This window comes from Argentina silus (assembly GCF_951799395.1).
Source record: "Argentina silus genome assembly, chromosome: X".
NCBI lineage: Eukaryota > Metazoa > Chordata > Actinopteri > Argentiniformes > Argentinidae > Argentina > Argentina silus.
In genome coordinates, this window is record NC_139653.1 from 36,870,705 (window position 1) to 36,885,168 (window position 14,464).

Below are 14,464 nucleotides of genomic sequence, written 5' to 3' on the forward strand. Positions count from 1 at the left end.
CCTACAAGCCGTAGTCTGTAGAACTGGTCTGTGCCGGACTGGTCCTTGGCCTGGGGCAACTGGGCTGCAGTGGGCAACTTCGGGATCTTGAACTGTGGAGGAGGTCTCATGGTCATGACCAGGGCAGAGAAGGGTTTATTCTCTGACCTCGGTCGGCCCTTAAGAGGTAGGAAGGTGGTGTACACCTCCTTGTCCTTGCGTCTCTCCTCAACTCATGCCTTCAGGTCATCGAAAGCCACCCCAAACAACCCAGCCAGATGAGGCCATCAAGGATGTCACACCATTCTTGGTCTGAGGAGATTTTGGCACGTCATTTCAATTATGTTAAACTAGTTACTGTCAGAATCCTGTCTATTGGCGATGGTACTGCTCACTGTTAGTGGTAGCAAAGTAGATAACTGAGAACTGGAGAATCTTTCACTACTGGCATATGAGGACAACTCAGGGTAAGATGATACCATCCCTGAACCATCCCTTTGAGAGAATTGAAATATGCCAAGCAAAAATCTGAAATATTGTTTTAATGAGAAAGTAAACACAGAAAATGTAAGTCATGTAAATTATCATAACAGAGACAGAGAATGATGAATATGATGAAAACCAGGTTTAAGTTTAGGCCTGTTAGAGCATCCTCTGGAGGGGTCATGTCACTTGCAAATGTGTGGGAGCAACTGGATTATCTAATAAGAAGATGAGCCAGGGGGAATACTTCTTGATAAGTATTTAGGCACAGGATGAATCTTGGTTGCATTTAGGATCATCTCTTTCACATTTGTGTCTGAATTGACAAGAGATCAGCTTATGGTCATCCTATTTTGAGTTTGGGAATTGACCCGGTGTGTCCAACTTTGTTCATGTTTCCAAGTATAAGACACTACAGCAGGGGTGCCCAATACGTTGATTACGACATTTGTGCTTCAGCACGGTATGAGGCAATTGAGCCAGTGTGAGTGCGCCACTTGATTGACGTACAATGCGGCCAGTCTGAGATCGCTTATCTTCTACGGGTCACGTGTCATATATAGCATTTTTTAATGTAGGTAGATCATTTTGACCTGGTTATTGACCTTTCATTTTGAAAGTAGCTCGCAAGCTGAAAAAATGTGGGCACCCCTGCACTACACTATTTATATGTGTTGTTGAGGAGGAAAATATATGCCATGCAAGGAAATTGTCCACAGAGGAACAATAGTTTGTGACCTGTATTTGTCCTCTTTGTTTACCGAACAAAAAGCTTTTCATTCATTATATGTTCATTGTATGTTCATTGTATGTTTTCTACTTTATAGGTAGAAAACACACAAACACACACACACACACACACACACACACACACACACACACACACACACACACACACACACACACACACACACACACACACACACATACACACACACACACACACACACACACACACACACACACACACTCATCCTTCAAAATAATTCCCCTCTCTAACCTCTGTCTACACAGTAAACCTGTTTGGGCTTCAGAGACCTGAATTTGCAGTTCCTCTTTATTGATGACAGTATGATGATACAGAAAAAAATAGGTCCAAAGGGATATAATTGAATGAGATAGTTATGAGATAATCAGCAATCTGAAACCATGATTAATCTTAATCAAGGGGTCATATTAACGTCCTAGCTTTCATTCACAGCTTTAAGTGGATTTAATTGGGCGACAGGGGCATAGTGGAGTGAGGGGCGGGGGGGGTGTATAATTCCAGCAGAAAGTGAGTAGGGATGAATCAGTTAATATGGTACAGGGTAATATGATGAGGTGTAATCTTGCTGAAACAATGCTGTAGTGTAGTAATGTTGTAGAGATGTTGGACTGGTAGGGGTAGGTTGCAGTGTTATGCTTGCTTGATGAGTAACCTTGCTCAAGAAGACTTGTACTGTATATGCTCTCTAAGTGTATTATATACAGTAAAGTACTGTATACGCTCTCTAAGTCTATTATATACAGTAAAGTAGTGTATACTCTCTCTAAGTCTATTATATACAGTAAAGTACTGTAGATAGGTAGAAAAAGAAAAAGAAATGCAATAACTGGGGAATCTGATTTGCTTGTGTGTTGTGTGTCCCAGGGTACTCCGGCCAGTTTTGTGCGCTACAGAGTGGACCTGGACCAATCGCCTTACAGTGGGAGCATCTTTGAAGTGGAGGAGGAGTCTGGAAGGGTCATCACTCGGGTCAACCTTAATGAGGAGCCCAGCGTCACCTTTAAAGTATGATGATGATGATGTTTATAATGATACTCCTATACACATTTGTACAGTTATGTAAAAAACCTATAAACCTGTATATATGTAAACCTGTGCTCACTGATAATGCAAATAACAGTGTTCTTTTTGGTATTCGTTTTTATACAGACCAATGGGTCAGAAATGTCTGTCGACTGAACTAGTGTAATAGAAATCCCACTTTTCAGAACATTACCATTGCGCCCCTTGCATAAATTTAGAGTGTACCTGCATGGGTTTATCCAATAGTATGCAGGTCACACACACACAGTCCCACTGAAGGTCGTCTGAGTGTCTGTGAAGGTGTTCTGAGCGAGGCGTAACTGTGGCAGCCAGCAGAAGGAGCAGGTGTTGAGGGATATTAGGTCCTAATGAGGATGAGACTCTGGGACGCCCACACTGTCTCTCTCATCTCCTCAGTCTGCAGAATGCAGATCAATACACTTATACAAAGCTCTCTTGGAGGTGTGTGTATGTGAGACCTGGTGGTCCCTAAATCTGTTTCTGCTTTTCTGCTGACAAAAATCCTCTTCATTGCAAAAACTGGCGACCAAGCTAGATTTAGGGTGGTTAGTAAGAAGTTTGTGTGTGTGTGTTTCCCCAGCTTTTTGTGATAGCCTATGATGATGGAGAGCCAGTGAAGGAGAACAGCACCCTGGTTGAGATCACTGTCCTCCAGCCATCCCGCATACCTATCTTCACTCAGGAGGAGTACAAGTAAGATATACACACAGACCTACACCCACACCCACACCCACACCCACACACACACACACACACACACACACACACACACACACACACACACACACACACACACACATACACACAGGTAGATCATGGTTTGGGTGTGAATTACTTGGACATGACGATACATGCATACTACAGCAGGTGATTTACTGCAATATTCCATGACAGGAAAGGAATGGAGGTGCAGATGAACATGTTTACTGGTAGTGAGCAGTAACACAACATCACCTCGTCACACATTTACACATCAGGCCTCATTCCCCATTCAGCCTCAGTGAGGCCTTTGTAAATATTTAAAAACATTTTCAATAATATATCTGGGCCATCTCATATTACATTAAGTTTAGCCTTCATTGACTATTTATTATTTAGCAGATATTACTGTGTGATTATGTTAGCAGTCCAAGCATGTATTACAATTCTATTTGAGGTGTTTGTAAAAACTGAGTAGATGTTTTGAAATGACTGAAGACACCGACTGCTTGGAACAGTTTGTAAAAATTCCAGTGTTCTAGAATAATTTTTTTCAGATCTCTTTTTCCCCCTCTGACTGTATAATGAGGACTGTATATAAATATGTATTTGTGCTCGAAGCTAGACGCTTCTGATAATCAGCACAGTAAACCACAACATTTATCTCCCTCTGAGGGCAAAGTCAGGCTCCTCCTGAGATTATTAAGAGAGTCTTTTAGCCAGCTGAAAATGTTGAATACTGGCAGAGAGAGAGAGGTGGGATCAAATCTATACTTCTCACTCCCCCACAAGTGCCGTGATGGACTGAGGCAGAGCCTAGTTTGCTTAGCTGTATTGATTTGAAAACAAGGATGGAGGGAGTTTAATCATATAATTAAAGCCTTAAGATTAGCATTGTGGAGTTTGATGATGATATTTCTGCAGAACGTCACCTCATATCTTTACATTGACAAAGAATTTTGTTTGGTGGAGCAATTGCGCAACAGCATCTATTAGGTTCCACTTCCAGTCAGTTTATTTGGCTTCCAGTCAGTTTATTTGGCTTCCAGTCTTTTAGTAAAGTTGTCCTTCTCAGAAGAGTCTCTGAAAGCTCTTGAAAGCTTGTTAACTCAGGTTTGATTTCCAGCTATAATTGTCAGTGAAGGTATAGACTCGCTCTATCAATTCTAATGGAATTTGATATGCCTTTATGCATTAGAGTCTAATGCATATCAAATTCCATTAGAATTGATACAGAGAGTCTAATGATTAGACAGACCTGTATGTGAATAAGTCCAAGTATGTGAATTCCTGGTCGATACATTAATGCTGGTTTGTGTAGCCTGGGCTCTAGATTTCAAATTTGACTAAATCCTCTGTAGTTTGTAGTTCTGCTGACCACTAGATGCTAGAATCAAGTGTGTGTGTGTGTGTGTGTGTGTGTGTGTGTGTGTGTGTGTGTGTGTGTGTGTGTGTGTGGAGTGAGTGAGTGTGAGTTTTTTGTGTGTGCTCATGTTCTCCGTTTTCTCTCCATTATACAATGATTGATCAAAGCAATACACAGGCACAGCAGCCATAGATTAGCGATTGAATGAGTGTTCTGTCCTACACACACACACAGAAGGTCGGGATCATGGGCTCACAGCTCTGTAGGGCGCATCATTGACAATTCTAATCATACAGAACTGTAGTAAGCCCTCTATAAATGATGACCCATTGAATCATTAGCCAGCTGCTACAGTATTGTAGCTCTCTCCTGCTGTACAGCTCCACACCCAGAGAGGGTCTCCGGTCTGGTCTCAAACCCCCTACCTCCTCTCTCATCACTCTATCTTTGCCCCATCACCCACAACATAAAAAGATTCTCTAAGCGCCCCACAGAAGACGTTGTTTGTCTTCCCAAAGCCTGTCTGTTAGTGAGAGCAGTTTTCAGGTAAGCTGTGGCTACAGCTCCACAACCCCTAATTAAAACTTGCTCATCCCCTCCATCTATTTAGTAGTCCAAACATATTCATGCAGAGTTCTAGCCCTATTTAATTAAATACAGTATGTATTGACCACATATTAGTGTACCTACAACAACCGTAGACACAGAACCGGATTTAATACCTTGTTTAATTACACGTATAAATTTTCATGCATATTGCTAGAAGCAACTTTTTAATATGATTGTGTTTTGACAGTCACATTTTATTGTGATTGCATGGAAGTCTAGCCTCACTCCTACAACCCAAAAGCAAAGCTTAATTAATAAGATATTGTCCATAGATGGCCATGGCTATAATTAACAAAAGTCAAGATGCTATAATTGTTTAGTTTTTAGCACGAAATGCACTAAATATCTGTCCTGTCTAGACTGATTAAACACACGCACACACACACTCACTACTGAGAGATTGTCTCTATAGCTATACTGTATTATACTGTCTACAGTGTGTGATATTCCAGGGCAGGTTTAAAGATGCTGGCTTGAGCCTTGAACCAGCCAGGTACCATGGCCTTTACCTCTCACTGCTAAGCAGACACATCAACTCTAAGTTGCTAATCTCAAAATATCAGATAAAGGTCAGTGCCTAAACCTTTGGCAAACCCACAGAAAAGGTCACCAGCACTGTTTTTAAGTATTCACTCTAATATGGTGATAAGTGACACTATCACCTTGCCCTGCCTGGTAAATACTTTAGACCTAAATCATTTCAATTCACTTCTATCTGGTTCAGTTACACTTAACTTTCCCTAAGATGTGAATACCATGTTCTCTCTCTATATGCTTGCTCTGTTCTGATTTGTGAGTCATGTGTTTGTGACAGGTTTTACTATGAGATCATCATAGGAAGCTTGTGAGTCAGTGGATAGTCCCCATGCTGTGCTAATATCCTCTAGCTTGGGACTGGTCTTGCTTTGTCACTACTGCTAATATAGCTGCAGATGTGAGAATTGTGAGACACATTTAAATTAATTAAAACAGGGTTCCCTGAGTGCATGTTAGAGACAAAACATGGAATAAGAAAATAATGATACCACTTTATTTCACGGCAAAGCAATTACCAGATATATGTATAATGATAATAATAATAATAATAATAATAATAAAAATAACAATAACAATAACAATAACAATAATAGTAATGCATTTATTTTGTATATCACGTTTCTGAGTACTAAAATACAGTACATTTCATGGAGAGAACAAGAATAGATACATAAAAAAAGAAAAAGCACAGTCAGTAAAAACAACAATACAAATACTGTAGTAAAAGAAACCACCACAATCTATTACAAAATAAATACTTAAAGCATAGCTTTCTTGTCACAATTTTCAGATTTGTTGTGTAACCGTTGTAAGCAATAATGCCCTCAAGGCTGTGATTTATCATCAATATTGTCACTTGGTAGGGGTTTGCCGGCACTCCGCTGCGCATCGTCTCGAACAACTCACTCTACAGTACCCATGAAAATATTGGCGCTAAATTATGGCCTCAAGGGCATTATTGTTTTATTAAATGACATGACTAAAATGGTAGTTTGGAATTGAAGCTGCAGGATTTTTACTGGATGATAAAGTGAGGGTACTGTATATCCATTGACCAAATGCTGTTGTATTCTCTCCATGGCTAGCTGGACACCCTAACACACAAGGCAACATGCTTGACTAACTTTAGGCTACTATACAGACCAGGATTGATATAGTCATATACACAACATCAGTTGGATGAGTTGTTTTGTGATAGAAACAGATATCATACAGATGGCACTTGAATACTAATATAGTTTGCACACACACACACACACACACACACACACACACACACACACACACACACACACACACACGTGTGAATCGACACAGCCACACATCAGCATGCAGCCAGCACAGTGACAGACTGTATACATTATGTGTGAGATTTTCTTTGCCATTCTCTTACATCTCAGTCTCAGTCAATGCACAAATCACGGCTTTACCACTAAAGGCACATTATCCTCTGTTTAACTGCAGTTATTTTAGTTTTGTTGCTCTTCACCTTGCTATTCCTGGGTTTGTCATTTTAAAGTTCCCAGGAATTACTGTACAGCCTCTCTCTCTCTTTCTCTCTCGCTCTCTCTCTCTCTCGCTCTCTCCCTCCTCTGGATGTTCATCCTTTCTCATCCTCTACCCCCCATTATATGAATTTGAAAAGCAGTAGAAACAGTCCCCCTGTTCCTGATCTAAGGTAAATGCTTCTGCACTATATATAATTGAATCCTAGAGTATGCCCACTGTTTGGCTCCCATTAATTTAATGTCCTTGTTAGCCTCCTACATCTCAGTATTGACTTGAATTTACCCCTGTGCAGTTTATCTGTGGGCTGAAAACAAAACTGCTCAGTAGTTGGTGTGAATATCTACCTTGTCATGGTTACCCATGAACCTCCACCCACACACACACACACACACACACACACACACACACATACATACATACATACATACATACATACATACATACATACATACATACATACATACATACATACATACACACAAACATACAAACATACAAACATGCATACATACTCACCCAGGCACACATGTGTATTGTGTACAACAAAGTCAAGGTAAATTCAGTGCTATTTAAGTGTCCTTGTTAAAGTGTCCACTTAAAACCGACACTTGTTATGAATTAGTTTGACTTGTAATTGAGTGTAAATCATTCTATCTTTGATTAGCGAAGGCTATGAACAGCTTAGACCCCAAGAGCCCAGGTGTAGGTCGTAGCATCTCTGCTTGTGTATTGATGTGATGCTCAATGGGATGCTAAAAGGCGTAGTACATACGTTTCTATGACCATAGGATGTCACAGATAACTTAGTTAAAAGCTGTCCTTTTAAATTGTCTTGAAATGCATGTGTTGTGGCCTCAGAGATGCAAAGGCACATCCAATGCATTCTAAGATGTAAAGGCACATAAGTAGTACATTTGGCAGTGTTTTGGGGAATAAGCAGCTTGAGAGCATTGTATACTGTAATAAATAGTATGCGAACTATGTTTAGGATCAATTCTTCTCCACTTTGACAAAGAGATGGTTATTCAGGAGGCGTTGCGAGACTTGCCTCACATGTAGAATGTGTTTGTAGGGCATCTTCGTGAAGATGAGAATATCGTCCAGGTAGACAAAGACAAATCCATTGAGAATATCTCTGAGGATGTCGTTAATGAATGCTTGGAGTGTTAGCCTGTCCAAAAGGCATGACCAGATACTCATAGTGACCAGTGGCCGTGTTGAAGGCAGTCTTCCACTCATCTCCCTCACGGACACGGACCAAGTATTAGGCATTGTGGAGATCTAATTTGTTGAAGACCATTGCCCCCTGGAGAAGTTTGAAGACACTGGACATAATCGGGAGGGGGAACAGTTTTTAACAGTCACGGGCGGAGACCCCCATCCTTCTTCCCCACAAATAAGAATCCAGCGCCAGCCAGTGAGGTGGAGGAGCGAATGAATCCAGTAGTGAGAGTGTCACGGATGTATTCCTCCATAGCCGCCGTCTCGGGAGCAGAGAGAGAGAAGATTCTACCCCTGGGGGGACAGGAACCAGGAAGTAGGTTAATAGCACAGTCATAAGGTAGATGGCAGGGAAGAGATGTGGCCCTCTTCTTACTGAAAACCTCACTCAGGTCAGCGTATTCGGGGGAAACTCAGGACAACTTGGGAGGTACTGGAGACCGGAGGGACTGAGAAGAAGATCTAGGGAAGATGCAGATGGCATGAAAGGTGGGCCCCCATCCTACCACAGCACCGAATGGTGAGGTGGCAAACCCGTCCGGAACCCAAGAGCAGTAACAGTGACAGGTCGGTCGAGACTGGCCAGGGGAGTCTTGAGTTGATTAGCCAAGCCGATGTCCATGAAGTTGCGGAGGCTGTCAATAGGACACCGGACCTAGAAGACTTGGTGAAGATGATAGGACTTGTCAGGTCTCCCTCCACCAGGCAAGTCTGTCCTTTTCTCAAGAGCTCTGGACAGGATGAGTGGAAATGGCCTGGTACCCCACAGTAGAGGCAACATCTCTCCCTCATCCTACAATCCTGTCTTGGTTGAGTGAGTCGGGTTCTCCCCAACTGCATAGGTTTTTCGGCCGTAGACCGAGGGGGACTCGGGAAGACTCGTCGGTGCTCGGGCGATGACTGTTGACTGACTGAGCTGTTCGGGACTCGGGGGGTGAGGAAACTGTAGACCGGTGCTTTCGGCGTCTCTCCCGTATATGATTATATATGATTATCCACATGAATGGACACATCTACAAAAGAATAAAAAGAATAAAAATCATAAACTGTCTCTTGGAAAGCCAGGTAATCCTTAATTTCATCAGTGAGACCATGGCGAAAAGCGGTGATAAGAGCCTCAGGATTCCATCCACTGTCGGCAGCGAGAGTGCGAAACTTGATGGCAAAGTCCATCACACTCTGTGAGCCTTGGCGAATTTCGTGTCCGATGAGAGGATGATCGAAGACCCTCCTCATCTCCCTGATGAAGAGTTGGTAGCTGGAGCATAAGGATGTCTGCTGGTACCAAATAGCCTTGGACCAAGAGAGAGCCCTACTGGTGAGTACTGAAATTATATAGGCTACTTTAGTATGATCATTAGGGAACATGGCACACTGTAACTCAAATATCAGAGAGCATTGTGTCAGGAACCCCAGACATTCACCCGGATTACCGCTATAACGCTCTGGAGCAGCCAGTCGTAGGTCCCTGCCTTGCTGGGTAACAGGCGCAGGATGCACCAGTGGAGGTCAGTAGGAGATGCCTAAGGAGGCAGGACTCAAAGTTGCAATAATCAAAACGTGGACTTTACTTAGATTTGCAGGATAGCGCAGGTACACACAAAAAGTTAAAGACTGAACACAAAGTAATAAATGAGCCAGGCTTATATGCTGGGGAGAAAATAAGACACAGGTGTAACCAATTACTCCAAAACAAGGTGAACAAGGAAAATAACAAAAAGAGTCAATAGTGACCTCTAGTGGCCAGTAGTCGAAGCAGCAGAAGTGAGATCCCTCACAATTCCATGCTAAACCAAGTGGTCCACAAGAGAATTACAGATGGGCCTTTCCTGAATGGAGTTGAAATTGGGTCTAAAGCTTTTTAAAAAAACAAACTTTGTTTTTAATTTTATTTAAATAAAGTTATAATGAAAGAAGAAAAAAAAGAAGAAAATGTTATTTGGCCACCTCAGGTCATCAAACAAAGTATTTTATAATCTGTTTTTTCCTGACATTCGCACTGTTTTTGCAACCAAATATTTAAGTAGGTCTGAATAACAATTAAAATTCTATTGCTACATATTTTTCAGTTTTCTATATATAATTAATATATATGTTCAATGTAATCCTTTTAAATCTCTCAATATGAGGTGCAACCAACAAATTTCCCTGTGTTTTGTCACTTTTCATTGTATCCTAAAGACTTCATTGAGTTATTTTTGATTAAAAAAATAAAATATTACCAATTGGTGAGTACTTATCATTTTAACTTAATAATCAAGTTATTACATTGTTATTATAGTAAGCATAACTGTAAAGTCTGTGTGTAAAAGACTATTTTCATTAAAAATGATTGAGTATACACAGATCAATGAAAGATCTAGAAGGATGGAATGGAATGTGAAACGTATGATACGGTGCACATTAACAGGCTATTTCCTGTGCAAAACCTGCAGCATGACTGAACTCACTGTGCTCTCGCTGTAAAACATGTTTACCCCTGTCTTCTTAAAAGAGATGAGAGAGAGGCTGGATCCTCATAGGTGATTGTCCATTAGGAACAGGGTACAGCAACAGGGTAAATGATGAAAGATTGTGTACAATAACTACACTGACACTGCGGTGGCTACGTGATTATTGCAACTTTTTACTAAAAGATTACTATGTTTTATATGAACAAAGACATTGGACTTTCTATTTCCCAGTGTGTTTTAACTTCAATCTGACCTTCACGTTCAACATTGGAAATTGAATAAGGAAGAGCTGTGCTATTAAAAAGAAGAACAAACCCTGGAGTCAAACTCTGACTCTCTGTGATGTTCTCTTGTACCTTTAGGCTCATTTTATTATGCATGTTATAAAGAGTTTGTGTGGTCAGAAAAGACTAGATGAAATGAAAGCTCAGTTACACAATGGTTTGAACAGCCTCAGGGCACCAATAACGTTTACAATAAGGAAGAGCTTAACAATCTCTTGCTCCGTCTCACCGGAATGTTCCCTAACACTGACTTTGACTGGAGTTTAGTGTACATAATCCACTGGATTATGACATGAATGCTACTTGTCCTTGTAAAGCTGTCATGGCTTTGTGTCTCTTGATATTGACTGTGGTGTGAAGTGGAACTAGTCTGAGAGAGACGCAGGGGGGAAGATACACATTCACACACACACGCACACACACACACACACACACACACACACACACACACACACACACACACACACACACACACACACACACACACACACACACACACACACACTCTGTGAACCAATGAGATGGCATTATCAACTTGAATCAGCCCTAACTGACACTCTAGCATTCAGCGCTATTGAGAGTGGTGTCAAAATGATCTGACATACATAGATTGGAGTATGAATGCACTCTTATCTACGGAATCCATATTAGGAAGTCGTCAGTTCTCACAGAAAACTGCGTCAGTCTCACACAAAACTGCCTCACTTCTCATCCCAAACATTCTCATTTCCATACCTTCATCGAAACAGCATCATTCCACCTCGAGTAAGGCATCAAATAAAACTCTTTGCAGAAAGCTGACCGTTATAGCTAGCTATCGGCTTATCAAATAATGATTACAAAGCTAGTCAAAGCTGTGTTTTCCACGCTATAGCTACCACAGCAAAGTAGATGTCGTTTGAGAAATGAAAATAATAACTGACACCTGAGGATGACACTGTGTTGATTCACGGATGATAACCGATGCCTTACTCAAGGTGGAATGATGCTGTTTCGACGAAGGTATGAGAATGAGAACATTTGGGATGAGAAGTGATGCGGTTTTGTGGGAGACTGACACAGTTTTGTGTGAGACCTGATGACTTCCTAATATAGATTCCGTACTCATCTATGATAGTCAGTCATGCTTGTTAGCTGTAACATTTAGCCATTGTTTTACCTATCAGGGTAGTAACACCTCATGCTGATCCCAGAACAAAATATCAAGTTAATTGTAGCTATCTTTGTTTTTTATTTTGACAATGTTAGGATACATGACGTGCCTCCACAGTTGCTCTTTAATTTGAAGTTCAGTACTGTTACAACACATTTGTAGGTGTGAATGAACAATTCTCTTCTTACAGGATAACTTTTAGGAGGTCATATTCATCAGTTTGTTATTTGTCTGTTTGTTAAACAATGGATTTTGCAGAGTTATTTCTATTTTTAGTTTTTGTATGGGGGATGATTTGTCATGTCTACTGTGATTTACCTAGTAATGACAAAAAAAGCCAATAAAGGTATGTGTGGAGCATTTGAGGGAGTGGGCTCTACTTTACATTATCTGGTATGACCTCCATCCTCAGGTACTCTCCCGTCAGTGAGCTGGCCCCAGTAGGGACACAAGTTGGCTCCATCCTCGCTGCAGCCATCAACCAGACCATCTTCTACTCCATTGTAGGAGGAAATGAGGCCGGTGAGTACACCCCCTACACTCTCCAGAAAATAACCCTCTGAGAGGGTCTGAAAAGCACAGTGGGACAATGGGAAACCAAGATGGGGGGGGGGGGGGCATGGTGAACTATATTGATTTCTACTCTTGTGAAGCAGCAGCCATGGAGCAGGTTGGTCTAGAGAGAGAGAGAGAGCAGGCTGTACAACCACAGAGGACTTTATTCTGTGTCACAGTCTTATTCTCTGTCTGTGTCTGTGTGCTATATTTTTTAAACAAAAACAAATGTAAAAAATAATAGGTTACACAAGATTCAAAGTTACCACACATACCGAAACAAAATGTATCTCTATAGCTGCCTGAGACAACAGCTGCTTTTCAACAGTGGTGCCAGTGTTTGCCAAGGCCGGTGCTTCAAGCCTAGTGAACGAGCTATTTGAATTTCCACTGCTGGGCTTTCTAGTCCTGCTCTGTATATGATCTCCAGTTTGTTAACATTCTGCAGTTCATTCTACAGTTCAGTTCCCAACAGGTTCTGATAACTTAAGCAATTAGTGTAACATTTCAGCTGTAAGCTATTAGGTTTGAGCGCTATTCAAATAAATTCCATTGTGTAGTTACAGCAAGCTACCACCCGCCAAGTTCACTGGCCAACTAAAGCACTTGGATGATAGGGTAGAGCCCCTAGCCTGTTTCGCCTCATAAGGACCAGGGGGGGAGGCTAAAAGCCGAGTTTTAAGCACCAAATAAGCCCGGAGTAAGCTCCGTTGAAGCCCGGGAGTGACTGTGGAAAAGCAATTGTCCTTGACACGCAATTGGCCTTAACACGCACTGGCACGAACGGCGTAAGCACTGTGGAAAGCCGGCTATTGAGTATGTCCTCTTGGTGTAATGGTAGACACTTGGTTCTTCTATGTGGTAGAATGGGTTTGAATTCTGTCTGTTACGCCTGTTATGTTTTGGGCTCTTGGCTTTTGTAATCCATTGTTAATTCTTTCTGATTCTGAATGCTGCCTGTGTCCTTCTCATGTTCTCTCCCTCTCTGTGTGGTTCCAGGTGATTTTCAGGTGAACAACCGGACAGGAGTGATCTCCACAGCTAAACCCCTGGACTATGAGACAGTCACCAGCTATGTGCTTAGGGTGCAGGCCGACTCTATGTTAGTGGTCATGTCCAACCTACGCGTGCCCTCCAAAAGTAAGTCATTGATCTGGCACAGGGAGCTGGCACTCATAATCATTGTCAACGTCTAAACTATGGTTGATTGTAGTGGTCATTTCGCAGGTATTCTGAGAATGTACATATTAAAGGTTTTACTGGTCCTGTAAAGGGTGTTATTGCAGTGGCATTTCACTACTCGAGGACCTTTCATTGACATTTGATTTCATCAATGACCACCACCCCGCCCCACCTCCATCCACCCACCCCTGGGTGAAATCCGCTGTTAGCTGACCTTGGTTGATCCCTCTTTAACATTTGTCATGCAGATCAGGGCACCATGCTCTGAAATCTCTTTTTTATTAAAACTTTATTGAGTTCTAATAGTCAGAGCAGAACAGGGCTTTATTGTCCGATCAAGCTTGTCACAGCCCAATAAGTCCAATAAGCCCAAACGCCCAAGCGTGCGCGCACATACACACACACACACACACACACACACACACACAATGAAGAGTAAATGATAAGAATCAATACACTTCTCTAAATTAAAATGCACTTAAGGCACAAGAGCTCAGACTACCATGGGACCCATCCCTCCTCTTAATGAACCTGTTTCCTCTGCGTAAATGAACCTGTGTGCTGTACTGTGTGAATTTCTCTATTTGTGTGTGTGTGTGTGTGTGTGTGTGTGTGTGTGTG

The 14,464-nt window shown here is 41.7% G+C and overlaps 1 protein-coding gene across 1 annotated transcript in view; it reads left to right on the forward strand.

Moving 5' to 3' along the window:
• The window catches only part of LOC310823252 (protocadherin-15-like), a gene marked incomplete at both ends in the record, with an annotated part of 133,145 nt that overhangs the window by 81,348 nt on the left and 37,333 nt on the right, over positions 1–14,464 (forward strand). Inside the window, 4 exons of the mRNA XM_083696054.1 lie at positions 2,096–2,236; positions 2,856–2,968; positions 12,519–12,628; positions 13,661–13,801. Of these exons, the coding sequence (XP_083552180.1) occupies positions 2,096–2,236; positions 2,856–2,968; positions 12,519–12,628; positions 13,661–13,801 (505 nt within the window). The remainder of the gene's footprint in view (positions 1–2,095; positions 2,237–2,855; positions 2,969–12,518; positions 12,629–13,660; positions 13,802–14,464) is intronic.